At 64.7% G+C, this 19,970-nt stretch overlaps 1 protein-coding gene across 1 annotated transcript in view; it reads right to left on the bottom strand.

Annotated features, from left to right (window-relative positions):
* The window catches only part of LOC111155716 (collagen type XVIII alpha 1 chain), an 84,551-nt gene that overhangs the window by 10,152 nt on the left and 54,429 nt on the right, over positions 1 to 19,970 (bottom strand). Inside the window, 25 exon segments of the mRNA XM_022516045.1 lie at positions 17 to 43; positions 809 to 883; positions 1,122 to 1,184; positions 1,438 to 1,464; positions 1,640 to 1,669; positions 2,328 to 2,417; positions 2,681 to 2,716; positions 3,026 to 3,097; positions 3,723 to 3,758; positions 4,550 to 4,576; positions 5,670 to 5,732; positions 6,199 to 6,237; positions 6,239 to 6,331; positions 7,429 to 7,455; positions 8,152 to 8,214; positions 8,666 to 8,824; positions 8,938 to 8,991; positions 9,381 to 9,467; positions 9,560 to 9,622; positions 9,918 to 9,944; positions 10,252 to 10,362; positions 10,625 to 10,695; positions 14,866 to 14,995; positions 16,801 to 16,860; positions 17,593 to 17,679. Of these exon segments, the coding sequence (XP_022371753.1) occupies positions 17 to 43; positions 809 to 883; positions 1,122 to 1,184; positions 1,438 to 1,464; positions 1,640 to 1,669; positions 2,328 to 2,417; positions 2,681 to 2,716; positions 3,026 to 3,097; positions 3,723 to 3,758; positions 4,550 to 4,576; positions 5,670 to 5,732; positions 6,199 to 6,237; positions 6,239 to 6,331; positions 7,429 to 7,455; positions 8,152 to 8,214; positions 8,666 to 8,824; positions 8,938 to 8,991; positions 9,381 to 9,467; positions 9,560 to 9,622; positions 9,918 to 9,944; positions 10,252 to 10,362; positions 10,625 to 10,695; positions 14,866 to 14,995; positions 16,801 to 16,860; positions 17,593 to 17,679 (1,617 nt within the window).

Raw genomic sequence — 19,970 nt, 5'->3', positions numbered from 1 at the left:
GGGGGGTGCTACTCACCGGGGGTCCTCGGAAGCCGGGCTCTCCCTGAACGGAAAACCAGAGGCACCGTCAGACGGCAGCAGGTCGCCCCCACCCGGGAGCACCCTCGGGGCTGTGACAACACCAGGGAGGGGAGGATACGGCAGAGGCAGCACGCTCTGGGCATGGACGAGGCCCACCTGGGGGCAGCCCCGACCTCGGGGCTGGCAGAGTTCTCTGGGCCTGGAGATCCAAGGTCCCACAGCCAGGGGGCATTTGGGGTCCCTGTAGGACTGCCCCCCACGGCCACCAAATCCAGATCCAGCCATCCCCCGAGACCCTCAGAGCCTGTCTGGGGATGGGGGACCTGGGGCACAGCCCCCTCAACCCACTCTGAGCCTCTTGAGGGAGGAGGGCTGGGACCCCACAGCAGCGGCAGCCCCTGAGGGACGGCCGCAGCCTCAGGGCTGGGCATCTCCCACAGGCAAGGCCTGGACTGGACACTCACCCCCTCCCCGCCCCGCCGAGAGTCCCCAGCACGTCTGCAGGGTAGGCTCAGCCAACAGGCAGGGGAGAATCAGGGGCCGGCCAGTGGTGGCCAGGCTGGGCATGCCAGGCTCCGCAGGACCTCGAGGTCCTTCCCAGTGTGGCTGTGACCGAGGGACAGACAGGAAAGGGCCGGGGCCCAGGCTATGGAAGTTCCTGGAACCCTGCTCAGGAGCAGCTCTCATGTGGAGGCAGGAACTGGCCCCTCTCGGGCCCTTCCATAGCCCCTGGCAACGCCTGTCCCCGGACTAGTTGAAGGTGGGTGGTCTCAGGGACCCAACTCACCTTGGCCCCTTTCTGGCCTGGTGCCAGCATGCTGCCATCGGGGCTGAAGACCGGGCCGGGCTCGCCCTTCTCACCCTGGAACAGCGGGGGGACAGGCATGAGGCTGGCTCTGGAGAAGGGGGTGGTCCTTGACCCCCGGGCCCCAGAGTGTGGTGAGTGGGGGCCTCCCCTCCCTGGGCTCTGGGGTGGGGGAGCCTCCATGGGCCATGTGAGGTCAGAATTGGTCACATGCTCCTGGCCACAGGTCATGTGTCCACCCCTCCAGGGTCATGGCGCGGGCGGTCCCTGGGCAGCTGGTGCCCGGGCCTCTCACCTTGGGTCCCGGGAGGCCCTGCTGGCCTTTTGAGCCCAGATCTCCCTTTGGCCCAGCCGGTCCCTGTGGGGAGACAGACAGGAATGAGGGCCACGTGCGGAGCCTGTCCCACCACGGCTGCCTCCTGGTCCGGACCCAAGTCAGGCGGACGAGGGCCCTCGACACCTTGCCCGAGAAACCCACCCCAAGCCTCCACCCTGGTCCTGGGGGGCTTCTGCCCAGGACCCAGAGGGTTCCTCAGCTTTGCGGGCACCCTCCACCACTGGGCTTGCCAGGGGTCCCCAGCTGGTGCAGGACAGAGAGAGAGGCCACTTACGGGAAAGCCAGCGAACCCCGGCCGGCCCTGCGGGAGAGAGGGACACGTCAGCGCAGGGGGCGGAATGCGAGGCGGGTCAGCACTGGTCAGGGGATGGGTCGGCGCGGCGAGGGGGGTGTGGGGGTGGGAGATGAGGGGTGCAGAGGGGTGCAGGGTGGCACACGGACACGGGCTGCGGTTCCCACCAGGACAGCACACGTACCTCGGGTCCAGGCACGCCGGCCAGCGCTCTCTGTCCGCACACCAGAGAAACACGGATCCCAGGAAGGAAGGAAGAGACATGTTTATGACAAAAGTCCACTCCTCGTACGGGACCCCCAGAACCGCACCGCGACGCTGTACAAGAAAACTGCCTCCGATCTTCCTCCAGGCGTTGGCCTCAAGGCCCCTCAGATCAGAGGGGAAGCCACCTGCTGGGAGCCTGCCCCGCACCAGAGAACCTTCCGGAGACCCTGGGACCCGGGGCCAGTCCCCCGCCTCCGTACGGGGCCTGGGGCTGGAGTGGAGCCGCCAGTGTCGGCAGCGTGCGGGCGCGGGACCAGGGACCCCGACGGGGAGGCCCTGCAAGGCCTGGTGGGAGAGGCCTTGTCCCGTCTCGATTTTCCGCTATAGAACTTTGTTTCTCTCTGGACACACAGCCCCGTATTTTTCTCCTCTTAGATAATGTAGAAGTATCACCGGAATGAGACACAGTCACGAGTTCTGAATAGAACCGACAGACCGTAAACCCTGGCGTCTTTGGGGGTCGCCCTGGGTGGGGAGAGCCGATAGGTCCTCCCACGGGGTCCGGGTTGGGGCTGCACCGGCTATAGCCAGGGCTGGGGAGGGCAGAGCAGCGGCCCCCCCAGGCCTCAGAAAGGTCTCTCGGAAAGCGGCTTCAGCGTCCTTACATCCTGCTCCGACATGTAGACGACAGGCCCTGGGGGTCCGGGGGGTCCGGGGAGGCCGGGCTGTCCCACTCCATCCCTCCCTGGGTCGCCCTGGAAGAGAAAGCTTGTGTCCAGCACTTAGATTGCTTGCGGGGATCTCTGGACAGGACCCGCACGCCCATCAGGTGTGAGGAGGTGCCTGGGGCTGGGGCCCTGAGAGCACCCCATCCCAGCAGGGCAGGTTCCAAGCCAGAACCCCAGACTTGAGAGGCTTGCCCCAAGTCTCTGAGGCCACGCAGGTGGCAGGGGGCAGGGACAGCCCCAAGGCCTGGACATGCACCTGCTCTGCCCGGGGACCCTGAGCCCCAACTCACTTTCTCTCCCTGGGTCCCTTTTTCTCCTTTGGGTCCCTGCAGAGATGAAAAGGAAACGGGTCAGAACCTCCCCGGAGACCCCAGAGCCCCAGCACGGGCTCTGAGTGAAGATGTAGAGAGTTCTTCCTTCCTGGGGAAGGGGGTGAGCCAGGCCAGCCCACGGCCCATGGAGCCAGGGTCTGTGACCCTCGGGGTACAGAGAAGTGGTCAGGAACCCCCAGAGACCATACCGAGGCTCTGGCTTTATCGGAGTAGCTGCTGCGGGGCGGTCTCCCCCATCGCTGTCCTGGGAAGCCACTCACCTGGGGGATGATCCCCCCATCGTAGTCCTGGGAAGCCACTCACCTGGGCTCCAGCTGTGCCCTCTCTGCCAGGGAGGCCGGGGAACCCAGGAGGTCCATCAGCCCCGACTTCTCCCTGTATCCAACACAGGGAGAGACGAATGTCAACCCACCCCCCAGTGAACCCTGGGGTCAGGGGGCTGAGAAAGCCAGGGCTTCTGCAGGTCACCAGCTCACACCCCCGAGGGCGATTCAGCCCAGTGGACCTCCAGCGTCCTCCTTAGGAGCCCCAAGGGGCAGAGAAGGGGAGGGGACCAGGGTTGGACAGAGTCGTGTGGTTCCCAAGAGTCACACCTTAGAGCTGGGAGGAAGCCTGTCCTGGGGTGGGGGTGTGTCCTGGCATGTCAGGGGTTAGGTGTCCTGGGGTAGGGATGTCCTGGGGTGTCAGGGGGCAGGTGTCCTGGACGGGGGTGTTCTGGGGGGGTCAGAATCCTGGGGTGCTCTGGGAGTTGCCCTGAAGGTGGGTGCCCTTGGGACAGTCCTGGACTCTAAGGAAGGAAGGTTGAGGCCAGACAACACAAGGAAGGACCAGAGGAAGAATGACCCTGGGTCTGGCCTTGAAGGTCACTCCATGCAAACCTCATCCTTAGTCCCTTGGCTCCAAGGGGACAGGGTGATGGGGCGATGGGGCCCCTCCCCGCTCCCACTGGGGCTGGTAAAGATCCCTGACTTCCTGAACCCGAAAAAAGGCTCTTCCTTACCTTGGCACCCGGCGGTCCGGTTACCCCGGGATCCCCCTAGAGTGGGAGAAGGGGCCCGTGAGTGTGGAGCACGGCAGCCCACCGCCATGGCAGCGTCGACTCTCTCCCTCCTCCAGGAGGGAGGGAGGGCTAATGATGCGGGTGGCCTCTCACGGACCCCTCCCTGCCCCATGCAGGGCGGAGGGGCCCGGTGGCCTCGGGGAGCTGTGCAGGCACTGTGAGCTAACGCACGTGGCCTAGTCTATTCCAGAAGCTGGGCCGTCCGCTTGCTCTAAGGAGCGGCTCCATTTTTAAGAAAGCGAGAAACTGTCTTTCTAAAACGCAACCTTCTGAGACATCCCAAACTTTGGCAAATCAAAGCAAAACCTTCTAAAACAACATCCATCAGAGGAACATTCCAGAACATCCTAGACTGGACCCCCGTATGCCCTCAAACCCATGTGTCTGGGGGGGCATGGCATACCCGTGGGGGGCCCTCCTAGGGATCCCTCCCCACCGGCCCCCCATGGGGAAGGGTGGGGACTGGTGGGGAGCAGAGAGTAAAGCAGGGAGGTGGGAAGAGTCCCAGGGCGGTCACCCCACTGCCCCAGAGTCTGGGAGGTGTGTGGGGGCAGGTTCCTTCATCTCCCCAGGTTGGCAAGCACCCTCAGATGTGCGAAGGCAGGGACGCACAGCTTTAGAAGGATGCCTCCCACCCCCCGACAGGGAAGCTCGGGGTGGGTGGTGAGTGACTGTCCCCTCCCATCAGGACTTCCCATAGTTCACAAATCGCCCAGGGTGTACTCCTGCTACTCCCCTAGTGCGGAGGGAGGGGTGTGCTCACTGACCTTGACCCCGGGTGGGCCGGCGGGTCCCTGTGGGACAGAGAAGGAAAGTAGCCTGAGGTCCTGCAGGGAGGGCCTTCCTCCCACAGGTGCTGGCGGCCCCGGGCAGTCCCAGGAGCAATGGTCTGTTCTGGGCACCAGCTGGACCCCTCAGGCAGCACACGGGAGACCGGGGCAGGTGAGCCTGGTGCCCTCCACCAGTGACGGCCACCGTTTGATGGGAGAGATGGGTCAGCGCCTTCGAGCAGACGGGCCGCCGCCCTTGGTCCCGCCCCAGGCATGGGCTGCACAGCTTTGCTGTGACCCCCCCAGGGTCTCCATGCCCTCCACGGTCTTAAACAGCCCTGCTGACCCCTCCAGGGTCAAAGGCATTGAATCTGTGTACTCTGGTCTAGGACCCATCCCCCTGAGACCTTGCTGCCACCTCTCGGCGGGTCCCTCTGCCCTTGGGTCACGGCAAGAATGACCTTGGATCACATCCACGGGAGGCCCAGGCAGCTAACTGAGCCCAAGACCAGGGGCTTCTATTACTTAAAAGACACCAAATTACAGGGCAAACAGCTCCCCAGGGGACTCCTTTCCGCCAAGAGGAGGTTCCCCTTAATGTTGCCAGCGGCTCACCCTCGCCAGGTGGGGTCTGGGCCCATGGTGGACGCTGGCTGAAGGGCGTCGGGCGTCCCGTGGCCATGACCGAGGCACTGCCCACCCCCAGGACGTGCCCCTCACCTGTGCTAAGTCCTGGGCCTTCCAGGGCACCAGCAGCTCCAGCCAAACCCAGGCCCAACCCGCACACATGTTAACAGCAGAACGAGGTGGGATTCCACGGGAACGTGCCCGTGTTCACTGAAAAAATTCTAGTCTGGTCAAAAGTTTATTATGTCCCCAAGTTGGAACCATACAGAGGCTGGAGGATGCTACTTTCTGAAGACCTGTCTTTCAGGGCTGTGCCCCCCGTCCACTCACTGCACCACCGGGGCACTTTCCCACGTGCAGAGTCCGCTCCTGTCCTAAGGGCCCGAGTGTGGATGGTGCCAGGAGCCAGCGGCCTTGCTGGTCCCACTTGGGGGCTGGGCCCAGGGACATCCCCTCCCCAAGAGCCGAGTGAGCCCCACGAGGACAGTACCTGCGGCCCGCTGGCTCCTTGAGCCGTCGGCCAGAAGGGTACCCCGGAGCCTTCCATGTCATCCTGCAGAGAGCACAGGAGGGGCGCCTGGGCTGGGGTCTTTTACAGGAACAGCCCCCTCCTCGAGCCAGCCACTGGCACAGACTCGGCCGTAGATGAGTGGGGTGGGCTCCGAGGGCCGAGGAGAAGCAGCAGGGACCCCGCTGGGCCCGGGCAGCCCTCCTGCGCACGTGCCGGGGGCCGGGCTGTCTGACGGGGTCTGGTTTCTGCTGTCGTCCTGCGGAGAAGCCTTCCCGCAGCGTGTACCAGACACGGTCCCTGAGCAGGGACCGCACGAGGAAACGGGCAGCGGCTCCTTCCCACGGCTCACAGGTCCACCGGGCGGCACCGTCCAGGTGCTGCCACGGCCGGGAGTTGGGCAGGGCCATAAGTAGCCTGCCTGCGCCCGGGGCTCGGACAGGGCTGGAGACACCGCCAGTCGGGGTGCGGTGCCCGGGGATGTCTGGGGGCGGCAGCCACTGGTACTCACAAACCCTGTGGTGAGTCCTGGTCCTGGTGGCCCGGGGGGGGCCGGGGGGCCCTGGTGATCCGGCTGGTCCGGGGGCTCCTGCCAAGCCATTCTCCCCAGGAGCGCCAGCGGGGCCGGGGTCACCCTTGTCTCCCTGCACAGGTGGGGAGACAGGATGTTCCCACTCCCGGCTGAGCCCTGAGAAGCCGCGGCCTCCCCGGTGCCCCCACTTTCCTCGCACGCTCTCTAACCCCCCTGAGGAGCCCACCCGAGAGCGGACGTAGGACGAGCACACCTGGCAGCCCCCGTTCCTGCTCTGACTTTGGGAGCCGACCGAAACCACGAGGGTGACCGGGAGGACGGCCTGGGAGGCCTCGGGCTCTCCGGCAGAAGCCGTTATTCCCGCCGGCGCCCGGCCAGACTCTCCCATGCCCCCGCCAATCTGGGCGCGGCCACACCATCACGGTCTCTCCCGTGTCACGTGAGCGGAAGCGATGTGCACCCCTGGGACCCACGGGACGTAGAGAGAGAAGGAGCTGGGGGCCCCAAATGATCGCAATGAAAGGGAGCCAGGGCCCTGCGACCAGACGCCTGACACAGACTGTTAGCGCAGCAAGACACAGGCTATCGGCCGCGTCAGAGAAGTGGACAAAGTGAGACGAGGCCAGGACACCCGCAGACGCACACGCTGAGACCCGCCCTCCAGGTCTGGGGCAAGGCGGTGCGGGGCGGAGGGGTGGGGAGGGGCCGTGGCGGGCCAGTGAGGGAGGGCGCCCCGAAGCAGTGACGCGGGGGGAGCATGCGGGGCCCAGAGCACGCGGTGGGGGGGGCGTGCGGGAGCAGGAGGGCGTGAGCGGCTGGGATGCCTCTGAGGGCACCTGGGTCCCAAGGGCCCGGTGCCTGCCAGCGTGTGAGCAGGGTAAGGGAGTGGGGAGCCGAGGCAGGGGCCCCCCTGCAGAGGGCTGGGCTCAGGGCAGGGGCCGTCCTGAGGCCAGTTTAACAAAGAGTCGGAGTTCTGACATATTAGCACCCTCTGACCTGAGGGCCGACCTCAGCAGAATCGTAAACTCTGCTTCCCTGGTTTTAGTCTTCCTGCTTTCCAGTCCCATTAGACCCGCTTGTCTGGTACCTTCCACCTTCGGGAAGCTTCTGTGTTAACGTCTGTGCTCGGGCATCCCCGCCCGCGCTGACCTCTCCTATGTATTTTTCCAGCCTCCCACCCAGCGGACTCATCCGCTGTCTCATCCGTACCTTAGGTCCCGGGGCGCCCGCGTCGCCCTGCAGGAGAGAGACGACAATCACTCAAAGCCCAAGATGGGCAGCCGACGCGGGGGAAGCAAACGGTTTCACTCATTTCATCCCGGCCCACAAGGTCACCCTCACTGAGCCGACCTCGTCCTGTGCGGCGCCCGGGAGACGGGCTCAAGCGCTCTGGGGGAGCCCTTCCGGCCCAGCACACCTGCGGGGTTGCCGTCCCCACCCCGTTCCAGGAGGGACGAGGCTCGACGGGGAGGGGGGATGATGGCTGCCGCCCCCAGGGGGAGAGCCCCTCTAGCCCAGCCGTCCCCACGGTGAGGGCCCCAGCACAGCGGGTCACAGACCACACCCCTGCTCAGCCCCACGCCGCCAGGCGCTCACAGAAGGGTCACACGGAAGACAGCCGGCATCCCCACCCTGGAAACCCCAGCTGTAACCAGAATTAAAACCTGAGACAGAACTTCCAAATCAAGTGTCAGTCTTACTCAAAACCCAACCCCCTTAGCCCGCTCGTTTCCGGAGCAAACACTAGGCCCAGCGTCCTGAATTTTTGCGTTGTTCTCGGCCAACTCCAGAGGCTGCCAGCCCCCACTGTTAGACCCCCAGCAGCTTCGACAGATGGCGGATGGTGGCGCACGCTGGAGTAAGGCCACCTGCCCTGTGCGGCCGCCTTTGTGGTGTTTCCCGTGCGCGCAGGTCAACAGCCCCCAGACTTACGGGGCTGCCTTTCTGGCCCGTCTTCCCTGATCCCCCGTCTCTTCCTGGAGGGCCTGGCGGTCCCTGGGGGAGAAAAGCAGAGTGTGGGGCAGACGGAACTCAGTCGCGAAGAAAGATTCATGGGTTCGCGGACGACACTCTGAGCACGTGCTCTCCCCGGAATCCAGGCCTCAGACCCTCCCCTGACGGGCCAGATCGCAGCGCGCCAGAGACCCCGACCGCGGCTCACAGGCCGCACACAGCAGGCGCAATTTTTACATTTCTTTCCTCTCCTCTGCTTTTGTTGGGAGTTGCTCCGGTACGGGAGGGGGAGGAGGGGTGGTCACCCGCCAGGGACGGGAGCTGCCGCCAGATGCCACATGATGCACACCTGGTTCCCGTGGCCCAACCAGACACAATAGTCCCACGTGTGGCATCGCTGGGTGCCTGGGCCCCTCCCTCCGAGGACTCAGGGGTGTGGCCAGGCCAAGCCCGGGTGGGGACAAGGACAGGAGGGGCAGGAGGCAGGCCTTACCGGGGTGCCAGGAAGCCCAGGGGGCCCGTCCCGCCCGGGCACACCAGGGAGGCCGGCGGGTCCTGGCACGTCTGAGCTGTTCATCCCGAAGCGGCCTGGCTCTCCGGGCAGGCCTGGGACGCCTGGGGGCCCCGGGGGGCCGGGGAAGCCTCTGGGGCCCTGCACATGGAGAACCACAGGGCGGTCACGGCTCGCAGCTCCTGCCAAGGGACGGCCCCCACCCCCACGGGATTCACGTGCCCACGGAGCCGGCAGGACCTGGGGACACTCACCCGGAGGCTCTCCAGGTCTCCGCCGAACCCGGACCCCTCCATGTCGATGAAGGTCTGAGGTAGAGAGCCCACAGACATGGCATCGGGAACCCAGGCCCTCCCAGCCGGCTGTCCCCTTGCCTGAGGTCAGTGGGTAGGGGCTCGCCCTGGCCTGATACTCCCCGTAAGCCCTGCCCATGCGGCCCACAGTTGGGAGGATGCAGTGAGAAGCCACAGCGGGAAGGGCCGCAGCCTGCCAGACGGAAGGATCCAGAGCCTGGCAGGCCCCACGGACCCCTACTCCCTGCAGCCCGCAAGGCAGGGGCCGACCCCCACGTCTGGACACCCTTTTGGGAAGCGGGTGAGTCCGAAGAAGGTGTGTTACAAAGCCAAGCCGGGAAGAGGGTCCTCGTCCTGGGGCGGCAGACGGGCCCATGCTGGAAGGGACCACAGCCGCAACTCACCAGCTTGTCATGCCTGAAGGAGGGTCCTGGTGGCCCTGGAGGCCCTTGGGGTCCTGGAGGTCCTCTCGGCCCGACCCCGGGGTCCCCCTGGGGAAAAAAGACAGCAGTTACGTCAGGGTGCATGGCCCTCGCTGCCATCAGGGCTGGGGAGCCGGGGGCCCTGACCCTCAGATGCTCACCTTCTCGCCCTTGGGGCCCGCGTCTCCCGGGGTCCCGGGAAAGCCCTGTGGCCCAGGGTCGCCCTGGAAAACAAAGACCAGCAGCTCGGTCAGGGAGCGGGCCCTTTGCCGTCGCAGACAGGCGGCCGGGCAGACAGCTGAGCCAGGAGGAGCCGACGGAGGAGGAACACGTAACTGTGCATTTTTCTCTCAATAGTTAGACTCGTATTTTCTTGACAAAAGTTAAGCTGAATTTTCAAAATGGCTTCATTCTGAAATCTCTGTGCTGAGCTGAGTTGAGAGTGTCACAGGCACAAAGCCTGAAGGTCTCACACCAATGCGACAGATAAAGCCAGCTCTGGAAGAAAGGCCAACTTACCGCTCTCCCGTCTTCACCAGGATCCCCCTGGAACGAGCGAGAGAACCGTGAGCCACAGAGAGCGATACCCCATGTCCCCACACCGATCTGAACACGGACCTGGAGCCCCGCACCCCAAGCCCCATGGAAGGGCCAGGAGTGGACCCGGAGAGCCTCCCTCCCCACACGCTGTGGGTGGCCCTGCCAGCCTCCTGGCACAGGGAGGATGTGGCCTCGAGGTCAGGGCTAGCCCGAAGTCGCCCTCCCAGGACCTACTGGTTGGCCACATCCCTCCCACCTGTCCCCTCCTGCCCCAGCCCATCACCCTGGCCCAGCCCAGCAAAGGTAGACTCACTGGCTCGCCGTCCCTTCCGGGGATGCCATCCTTCCCTGGTGGCCCTGGGGGGCCAGGGGGGCCCTGCGGCCCGGGTACAGGCGGTGCCTCAGGGCTCCGCACAGCAGGACCCTGGGGATGAAGAAGCGAGGGCACAGGCTGAGGGGCCCACAGCTGCACCCTCCACAGTCCCAGGGACACGCCCAGGACACAGAGCGGGTTCTGGTGCCAACCAGGCCAGCCACACGCTCCTAGCACTGCGAGGGGCCACTGGTGCCCCTGGGTGCAGCCCCAGGACAAGGACAGAAGAGGCAGTGTAGCCCCAGGAGCTGTGCCGGGGTCCCCCATGCATGCTAGATGCACCGCCCACCCGGAGTCAGGGAAGGGGCCTCACCTCATCCAGGCCGCCCCCGAGGCTCCAAACGCTCCCTGCGGTGACCATATCCAAGCTGGGGAGGGTCCGAGCTGCGGGAGCAGAGGCGGCCGTCATACCCGGAGCACGGCCCAGCGGCACGTGGGGCTCACGGCCCGACCCAGGCTGCCTGCAGTCCCAGGACGCGGCCTACCTGGAGCCCAGCTGTGTCCTTGACGCATCGATGCGTGTGCACACGCACACACTCACCCGCACATGTGTGCACACACAGTTCATGTGCACACACACGTGCACACTTTCACGCACACACACATGCGGCACATGTGCACACACTCGCATATGCGTGCGCGGACATGCACACTCACACACATGTGCACTGCCTTGCACACATGTGCACACACGTTATTCCTTCTCTTGCCAAGCCCCTAACACTTGCTGCGTTCATCGCAACCCTTCCTCTAGAATGCCACACTCCCCCCAAGCTCGAGGACGCTGTCCTGCGCCAGGTGGTCACATCAGGACGTCTCGTGCTGTTACACACAGTGACTGAACAGCTCGGATCAAAGCGTCTCCACTGGCTCCACACCGTCCTCTGTAGCTTCTTCCTGGGGACGGTGGACAGTGGACGTGCCAGGACCCCAGGAAGTGAGCTGCCCGTGGGCCAAGTCCGGCCAGATGGGCCGCTGGCCTGCCTCAGGAGGGCCCGGAGCTGCGGACGTTTCCACAGAGCTCCGGGGCAACACCACCAGGCAGACCAGAGACCCCAGAGCACAGGCCCCTGAGACACCAGCCACCGGCTCGCCCTGCTGATGCCAGGACAGGCTCAGGATGGCACCTTCCCCTTTGTGACTGACAAGGAATTTGGGGGATGCACTAAGGCTGCTCCCCCAAACCTTCATCCACTGGGGTCCGCACTGCCAGGCAGTTGGAAGGCCCGGGGCTCACGCGGCCCATTTGCCGAGGGAGCTTGGGAGGAACATTCTTCCCCTGTGGGGGAGGGGGATGGGTGCTCTGGCGGGTTCGCAGGTAGCGTGTGGGGACCACAGGGGATCTGAGGCCCTTCAGCTAACCAGGGACAGGTGCCCACGCCATCCAGGGCCATACCCGTCTCCACCCTCCCCGGCACAGCTCTGCAGGACCCTGTCTTGCGTCCAGAAGGAATCTGAGCCATGTCCACACTCCACGGTGTGGGGTGCCAGCTAGAGCCCTTGACCACAGCCCCTGACCACCCTGCCAGTGCTCCCGGATGGCCCTGAGCCCCATAGACTGGCCGTCAGACACAGCCCACTGCGGACCCCCCACGAGGCTCCGGTCGGCGCAGGAGGGCGGCCTCCTCCCGTGGCAGACAGCATGGCGTGCGAACCTCTGCGGCCTGTATGCCCAACACTGGCACGATCAAAGGCAAACGTAAGATCTCCGCCTCAGCGAGCGTTGAAACAGCAATGTCTCGTTGAAGGAAAACAAAGGAGAGAAACCGTGTTTGGATGACTCGGAGCTGCCAGGCTGCCCGTACCTCCTCCAGGACCGGCCACGGGGCCAGAGACGTTCTGGCCAATGGTCCCGCTGGCCGTCCTTGCAGAAAAGACAAATGGAGTCTAAAACGCACAAGGAAATGCAAAGGACGTAAAAACCAGAGCAGCTTCCCAAAGAGACAGCAAATCTGGACGTCACACAACATCATCTCGAGACATTACAAAGCTCCGGGAATCAGGACGGTGTGGCCAGAGGGACTCACGGAACAGCATGGGAGTCTAGGGACAGACGCATACACAGGGACCTGATTTCCAACAAGGGCAACATCGCAGCTCAGCAGGAGACAGGAATAAAGGGGAGGGGAGGGGAGGGGAGGGGAGGGGAGGGCACGGAGGGGAAGGGGAGCTGAGAACCATACTTTATGCCAAATACCAAACTGAACTCAAAGTAGGTCACAGAGTAAAATGCAAAGCCTGGGACCGTGACCCTGACCAGAACACGTCAGAAAGCCTTTGTGGTCTTGGGCTGGGCCGACTTCCCGGACACAGCAACAGAGCTGAGATCCATGAACGAACGGGTTGATAGATGGAGTTTCATCTGAACTCATAACTGACCATTTTGCCCTTCTAGCGACACTATTAACAAAAAGAGGAGATAAACCCCAGACTGAAAAATTATTCACAGAACCAGCCTGAGCGCGAAAACTCCCAACACGCTGGGACGGGAAAGTGCGCAGCCCGCGGAGATCAGGACGGATTCCTTCCCGAAGACAACGCGTGAGCGGCACAGGAGCCCGTGGAAAGGGGCTCAACAGCGCCGGTCACGGGGACTGGCTGGGCCCGAGCTGCCCGGTGCACCTGCTAGGATGGGCGTGATGGAGGGTGGCCATGCCCAGCGCCGCCCAGGAGCGGCGGGGACGGCATCTGCAGCCGCTGCCTTGGGAAACGGTCAGCAGCCTTTTGGCTAGTGAAGGGCAAACCCACGTCCAGGCCCCGCCGTCCCCCCTGAGGTGCTGACTGGGAGACACGGGAGCCGGTGTCCCCGCAGAGGCTCGCCTGGAACCCACAGCATCTCCGCCCTAACAGCCCCAACCTGGACACGACGTGGTGCCCCCCTACAGCTGAGTGGACGGACAGCTCCAGGTCCACCCACACATGGAGACCCCCAGACCAATGGTGCCGAGTCACAACATCATGATTCCAACAAGAAGGCACGGGGCGTACGATCCCAACACGTCCCGTTCCAGAGAATGCCTGCGTCCACACTGACCGAGAGATCAGGTGTCGCTGGGGCAGGGCAGGGGCAGGACAGAGGGATTGCAAAGTGGGTGACAGCCATCTGGGGCTGGGGCACGCGGCCATGCCCTCTTTGTGATGCTTTCACAGGAGGACACGTGGGTCCCAACTCATCAGACCATATGGTTTAAACACACCCAGTTCACTGTGCGCGGATCATACCAGACACAAAACCAGAAAGTGACCCCAGGCCCATGAGGGCGGCTCCCAAGGGCTCCTGGGACAGCCCTGGGCTGGGGGCACAGTGAGGCCGGGGTGACCCTGTAGCCCCGGGGGTGTAAGTCCCTCACTCGGGACCCCGAGGGGCCAGACTGTCCGCCAACCTCGCCCAGCTTGGCTGCAGCCCTGGGGAGCTGCTCCGTGACCACCGCTCCCAGCACCAGGTCCTTGGAGGAGGGCACGCGGAACGTGAATGGCGGGGTCCTGGGGGACCGCCCGTCAGGTCTCTACGTTTCTAAGCTGCACTGAGCATGTATCATTTCAGTAATTTTTTGACACCAATAAATTCTTCTCTTTAAAATAAAAAATGTCTACATCCCTTTCTCCAGCCTCGACGTGAGCGTGGAAGCCGGAACCCCGCCGGCGTCTCCGTAGGCTCCCTTGCCCTGCTCCACCCGCCAGACCCGAGTCTAGCGCTGCGGGGGGCACTCTGGAGGTGTGGCTTGGAGGTTACCGAGTAGCCGACTTACAGGTCGGGAGATTAACCTGGATTATTGGGGTACAACCCAATAATCCCCCAAAACTGTAGAGGAAGGAGGAGGGGTGAGGCGGGAGGGGAGGTTCGGGAAATTCAAAGCAGGAAGAGGACTCCCCCTGCCGTGGCTGGCGTGGAAGATGCGCGGGAGGCCAGGAACCGAGGAACGGGGGTGGCCCTTAGGACCTAGGACTGATCCCTGGGGACCCTCTGTCCTACAGCCGCAGGGACCTGAGTTCTCCTAAGAAACTGAGTGAGTGGGAGGCGGGCTGGGGGCCGCCAGGAGAGGACGCAGCCCTGGGACTGCGAGGGAAGACACGGGTGCCCCCCGCCCCCAACAGCCGCGTTCCCAGCGACCCGTTAGCAACAACAGACAGCTGATGTTCTCCGTGTGCCCGAGGCCCCACAGCCCTACCTGACCCCGGCCAGCAGACCCCCCACCATGGTCCCCAGGGAATGTCCCCGACCCCACATGTGGACCCGGGGCAGGCCTAGTTCACGGAGGTCCTGGGCAGAGGCCGATCTGTCCCACGAAGTGTCCCCCCAAGCCAACTCCCATGTCCTCCCAGCGAGGCCGCAGCACCCGTGGGACGGCCCCGCAAACCCCCACCAGCCACAGCAGCATGAGAAATGGACCACAAAGAGCAGGCCCAGAGCTCTTCGGCGACGCACCCGGGGCCACCAGGGGACCAGGTGGGCACTGCCCACTCCCCCGGTAGGGCGTGTGTCCGTGAAGGACAGAGCCCCTTGCTGCCCGGGCACACCACGGACACAGACGCCACACCAGCCCACGGTTTTACCTGCCAACGCAGACACCGTGGTTTCTTCCTCAATTTCTTCGGTTCTGGAATCTTCCTCATTCCCGCCCGCAGCCAAGGGTGGAGAAGTGACCGGGGGAGCCTCAGGGAGGCTGGGTTTGGACGACGGACCCTGGCAAGTGACAGCGGGAGAAATGGCTCTGTTATTTGGTGACCACGGGTGTCCTGGGCACGGGAGTGGGGCAGGCCCATCGGGTGACGACGTGGTTTGTCGGGTCAGACGCTCACAGATTCTTACAAAAGACGGCGACAAAGACCAGGGGCTTCATCTTAGACAGGAGATGTGCCCAGCCCCCCATGGCTGTCTTCTCCTAAACGGCCCGTGGGGCCCAGATCCCCTGACGCCCCGAGCTGGAGCTCTTCCTGCGCCCGCTCCGCTCGCTCGGGCCCAGGGCAGCCCCGCGCTGACACCCAGGGCCCTGATTCCTCCTCAAGGTCAGGGACCTGCCAGGTAGGGGGGGATCACAGACACCCGTCGGGGGGCGGGAGCCTCCGGCATTTCACGGCCCAGGCGGCACGGGGCACGACTCGTGCTGGGCGGGGGCCACGCACGACTGGGCATGTCACAGCTGGGCCGGGAGGCTGACGCGCACCCTGAGGAGGGCAGGCCGGCTCTGCTCAGAAACCCCATCTTCCTGGCCCCGCCCCCCAGCCCACTGGAGCCCCGGACGTGTCAGCCCAGCACGCAGATGTCCACACACGCCGTCCAGGCTTCTTGCAAGCGTCCGACCCACAGGGGACCTGAGCTCCCTGGTGACTCTGTGCTGATCTGGGCCCCTGGTGACCGTCATTCCTGGGAGGCCAGTCTGAGGGCCTGTCCGAGGCCACACACCAGGCCTCCTCCTGCACCACAGCCCCGTGGATCTGGGGGACCCCCAAGCCCCAGCAGCCCCCCGACATCCCAGAGCCTCTGAGCATGAGAGATGGAGGCGCAGGCCCGGCCGTGGAGAGTGGGCGGGGTCCCTTAGAGGCCACGTGTGTCCCCAGCCGCACCTGCCCACCCCACACCGGCTGTGGCCCTGTCCTCTGCGCTCGGGGAAGCCGCCGCGGGCCGGCCAGCCAGATTTCCCAAACCGGAGCCTGGCCGGGTGTGGATTCCCAGCTCGAGGGCCACAGGTCATGGGGCCGAGGGTGAACGCACGTGACCAGCTCTGGGTCCTCAACCCCTCTGCCCCCGACAGGGGCCACAGAGCCCCGTGCTTCATGCCATGGCCGTGACAGAGCTCAGAACCCCATTTCCATGGGGTCAGCCTGCCTGATGCACTGGTTTGCACCAGGGAACCCTGGGGTGACAGGAGCCCAAATCCAGCCCGTGTCTGCAAGGAGTCCACAGGCTCTCTGACACGGGCGGGGGCTGTCACGGGCACCATGCATGGATGCTACGTCCAGGGGGCCCGCCAGTTGCCCTCCCAGAGCTGCTTCAACCAGTGCAAGGCTGGGGGTCCCCAGCACCCCGTGTGGATGGAGCTCAGGACCCTGCCTGTCCTGGCCCCCCGGTGCGTGAACTCAGGGACAAGGCAACGGGGGGTGAAGCTGGGGGGAAGGGCAGGGGGCAACCCATTTGTGCAAATTGAAGAAAGGCTGCCTTTTCCCTCCCGTGCATTATTTCAGGGGTGGGAGCTAGGTGAGTTCTGACTCGGCCTCCGGAACCTTCCTCACCGAAATGCCGGAGTTACGAGCTAATGTGGAAGCGTAAACGGAACATCGAGGTCACCCTCCCAGGCCCAAAGAGGGTTCAGAATCATAAACCGAATTTTAAATCTCCTTAGGGGCCACCCAAGTCCCAGTGTTCCCGTGTCCAGCTGAGAATGTGTCCGCAGGTCCCAGAGAGCCCGTGCAGGTGTCCCGCGCGTGCTCACACGGCCTCGCTGCTGGGTGGGGGTCCCAGGAGGGCAGCCCCGGCTTCATGGCACTCACCGACGGCTCCCTGAGGGGCTCCCGGGTCTCCTCCAGCCCGCTCCCGAAGTCTCCGGACGCCTGCGGGCATACAGGGAAGGAGGAAGCCACTGACCGAAGGGCATCCGTGCGGGGTCAGCTGGCCGCCAGTGGGCACGCCAGTCAGACCTATGCCGAACCACCAAGAGACACGCTCCCTTCCTTGGACTTGTCATCCCGTTCCGGGGCCACGGCCTGGGAAAGAGCTGGAGGACAAGACGGGGCGGGGAGCTCCGGGCACAGTTGTCAACACGAAGGCCACGGGGGAACGGCCTGATGGCACTGCACAGAGCGGCCGCAGCCGCGGGACATGTGACCCGTCCTCTCACCCCTGCGCTGCTCACCCACACGGCTGAGGACCTCACTCTGCTCGTGGCCGTGGGGTCCCTTGGGGGCATCCCGAGCTCTGGATTCTCCCTGGGAAACCGGCTTTCCCTGCTCTGTCCCTCACGTCCCGAGAGCGGGATTTTCTTCTTTTGATCCCATGCACGCGCATCTGGCTGTGGGGGCTGCGGGCGACCATGCCACCCGACAGGCGTCTCGGGATCGCTGTCCCCCTCCATGTTCGCTGTGAGTTTTCAAGCAGCGAGTTTGAGGCAGGGAAGGCTCTGACGTTGTGGGTAAAGGAAGATGTAGCCCCAGGTTCTTGGTGCCCAAACAGCATCTTTCCAAGGAGACCCTTCCAGTCCCACCACGCTGCGGTTCCTGGCACCCACGTGCCCCGGGCCCTCCGCCTCGGGTAGGGGTGGGGGGCGAGGGAACCCCGACACTCACCCCGCCGCTGTCCTCATCGTCCTCCTCCAGACAGTGCAGGGAGCTCACATGGGGGTCCCTGCGCACCCTCAGCTCTGCGATCGCCCCCTAAAGGCAGAGGGAGAGCAGGGTCACTGCCGGTCCCGAGGCAGGTGGTGCGGACAGGCTGGCACCCAGTGCGGAGCCCGGTGACCTCGGCGGGGAAACAGCGGAGCGAGATCCAGACGAACCCTAATCAGAGAGATCGCGCTCGGGTCGCTCCCCTGGGCTCCAAAAGCATCCGTGTGCGGGACGTGGGGTGGAGGCTGTGCTCCCAGAGGGTGCGGCGTAAGACGCGCACCACGGGCCCTGAGGAGCACCAGCACACGTGTCCTCCCCAAACCCAGGGGCTTGGGGCCTGGGGAGCTGGCGACGGGGGAGGGGGAGCTGCGTATTACCCCAGCTATTTTGGGGGCCACTGGAGTCAGTGACCGGAAACCGGCAGGCGTGCCCCAGGGCACGGGCGGCTCAGACCATCCCTGGAGTTGGAGGGGTGCTTCCCAGGACGCGACTGCCAGGCGGCAGGCACACGAGGCCACAGGGCCTCCCGCGACACCTGCTGCGACGTGTCCCTGCCTGGAAACAGTGAGTGTCCACACGTGTGTTTTCTAGCGTTTTCTTTGTTTCTCAACACCTCAACCCCGGGGACGTCCGCCGGCGCATTGCTCCCCGGTAGAAGCCGTACTCAGCCAGTCTGAGAGGTCCCGGCGTAGAACGGCTGGGCGGGCTGCCAAGCACGCAGGTGTCCATCCCGACCGCAGGGCGTCGTGCTGCGGTCAACCCCGCAGGACACGCAGGACTGAGCATGGCCCTGCCCGGCGCGACACACACCACGATGTCGTTCATGTGACCTCCGTGTGTCCCCAGAGTCTCCTGATCTCCCCAACCATGTGCACACGCGGGGGCCCTTCTCGCCGCGTCTGCACACGTCCACAGGCCACGAGCCGGCACCACCTACACCGTTCTGTTTGTCCTCCCAGACGACCTTCAGACTCCCTTCCTCAGCTGACCCTCGACCCCATGACCTTCCTGCTCCACACTAACGAGAAGCACGTGACAACCAACCAGCAACACGCCACCGTGTCCCCAGCTGAGCTGTGCCTGAGGGTGCACGTGCCTCCCGAGGCTGCCTCCTCCAGGAAGCACTCCTGGATCCCTACCCAGGACAGTTATCACCTTGGGGCCAGTTCTGCTGACTCTACTGGCCCCTCCACCTCCCACTGCTGACAGTGAGGCCTGGGGGGGCCCATCCCGTCTCCGTCTGTGTGTCACACGTGCTCGCGGATATGCGTGGTACAGGCGCCACGTGTGTGCACGTGTCTGTGCTCACGTGTGTGGTCTGCACACGTGTGCTTGCTCTGACTCACACCCCTGCTCCTGGGAGGCCGAGGACGGCTGGACCCAGGTGGGACTCGGCGGGAGGAAGGCCCTGTCGCCCCACCGTTACCCAGAACTCTGCACACTTGCAGCTGGACCCGTGCCCCAGCGTGTAGGGAGGCGGTGGCTGAGGACACGGGTGGGGAGGCAGCGAAGGCCACTGGGTGGCACACACACCACGTTGTCCTTCACAGGGGCCCGCAGATGGGCCGACATTACGGGCCGCAGGCATGACTCACGGATGTCACGGTGGCCACCAGCTCCCACGCTGGTGTGGGGCTGCGCCAAGGTGCAGAGGGTCACGTCCCGTGGCTGGGCTGACATCTGAAGGCGGGAAAACGGTGGCCACAGGTGGGACCACGTACCTCACGGTCACCGTTGTGTCCACCTAGCCACCACGTGTTCCCAAAGATCAGAGGCAGGGACTGCCGTAGCTCTGTGGTCCACACCGTGGACCGTGGCCCCAGGAGGAAAGGGACTGGTTCTCCGCCAGACTCGGGGTGGTCGTCGGTTCCAGAAAGTTCACTGGGGCGGCCGGCTGATGTCCGGGACTCATTGCACTCCAAGGGAAGCTGACAGCCAGCGTCCTGATCAGGGAGTCAGGAGCAGGGGCCTGGTGGATGTCCGTGGGCCTGTCCCAGGCTAGTGGGTGGCTGCTTTGCAGGGGGAGGCAGTGGCCAGAGACTAGCGCCTGAGACTAGCCCAACCAAAGCAGCAGGTGCCTGTGTCTAACCCTGTCTAACCCTGAGCCCAGCAGGGCCCCCCATCAGATCTAGGGCCATGGTCACTGCTCCCTGCCTCCTCCTCCTGCCACCGCCCCCCACCAAGGGCAGTGCAGTCCCGCAGCGTCTCCACAAAACACAGGGTCAGAGTGAGGCCCAGCCCTTCTCCCAGCAGTCGCCAGGGAACCCGCCGCAGAGCCGTCAGCGGACGCGGGGAGGCCCTGACTGACCGCTTGCGACTCCTGCCAAGAGCTCTTCTGC

The sequence above is a fragment of the Enhydra lutris genome, unplaced genomic scaffold (assembly GCF_002288905.1).
Source record: "Enhydra lutris kenyoni isolate GAN:26980312 unplaced genomic scaffold, ASM228890v2 scaffoldscaffold43, whole genome shotgun sequence".
In the NCBI taxonomy this organism is placed as follows: Eukaryota; Metazoa; Chordata; class Mammalia; order Carnivora; family Mustelidae; genus Enhydra; species Enhydra lutris.
This window is presented reverse-complemented; position numbering and strand designations above follow the sequence as displayed.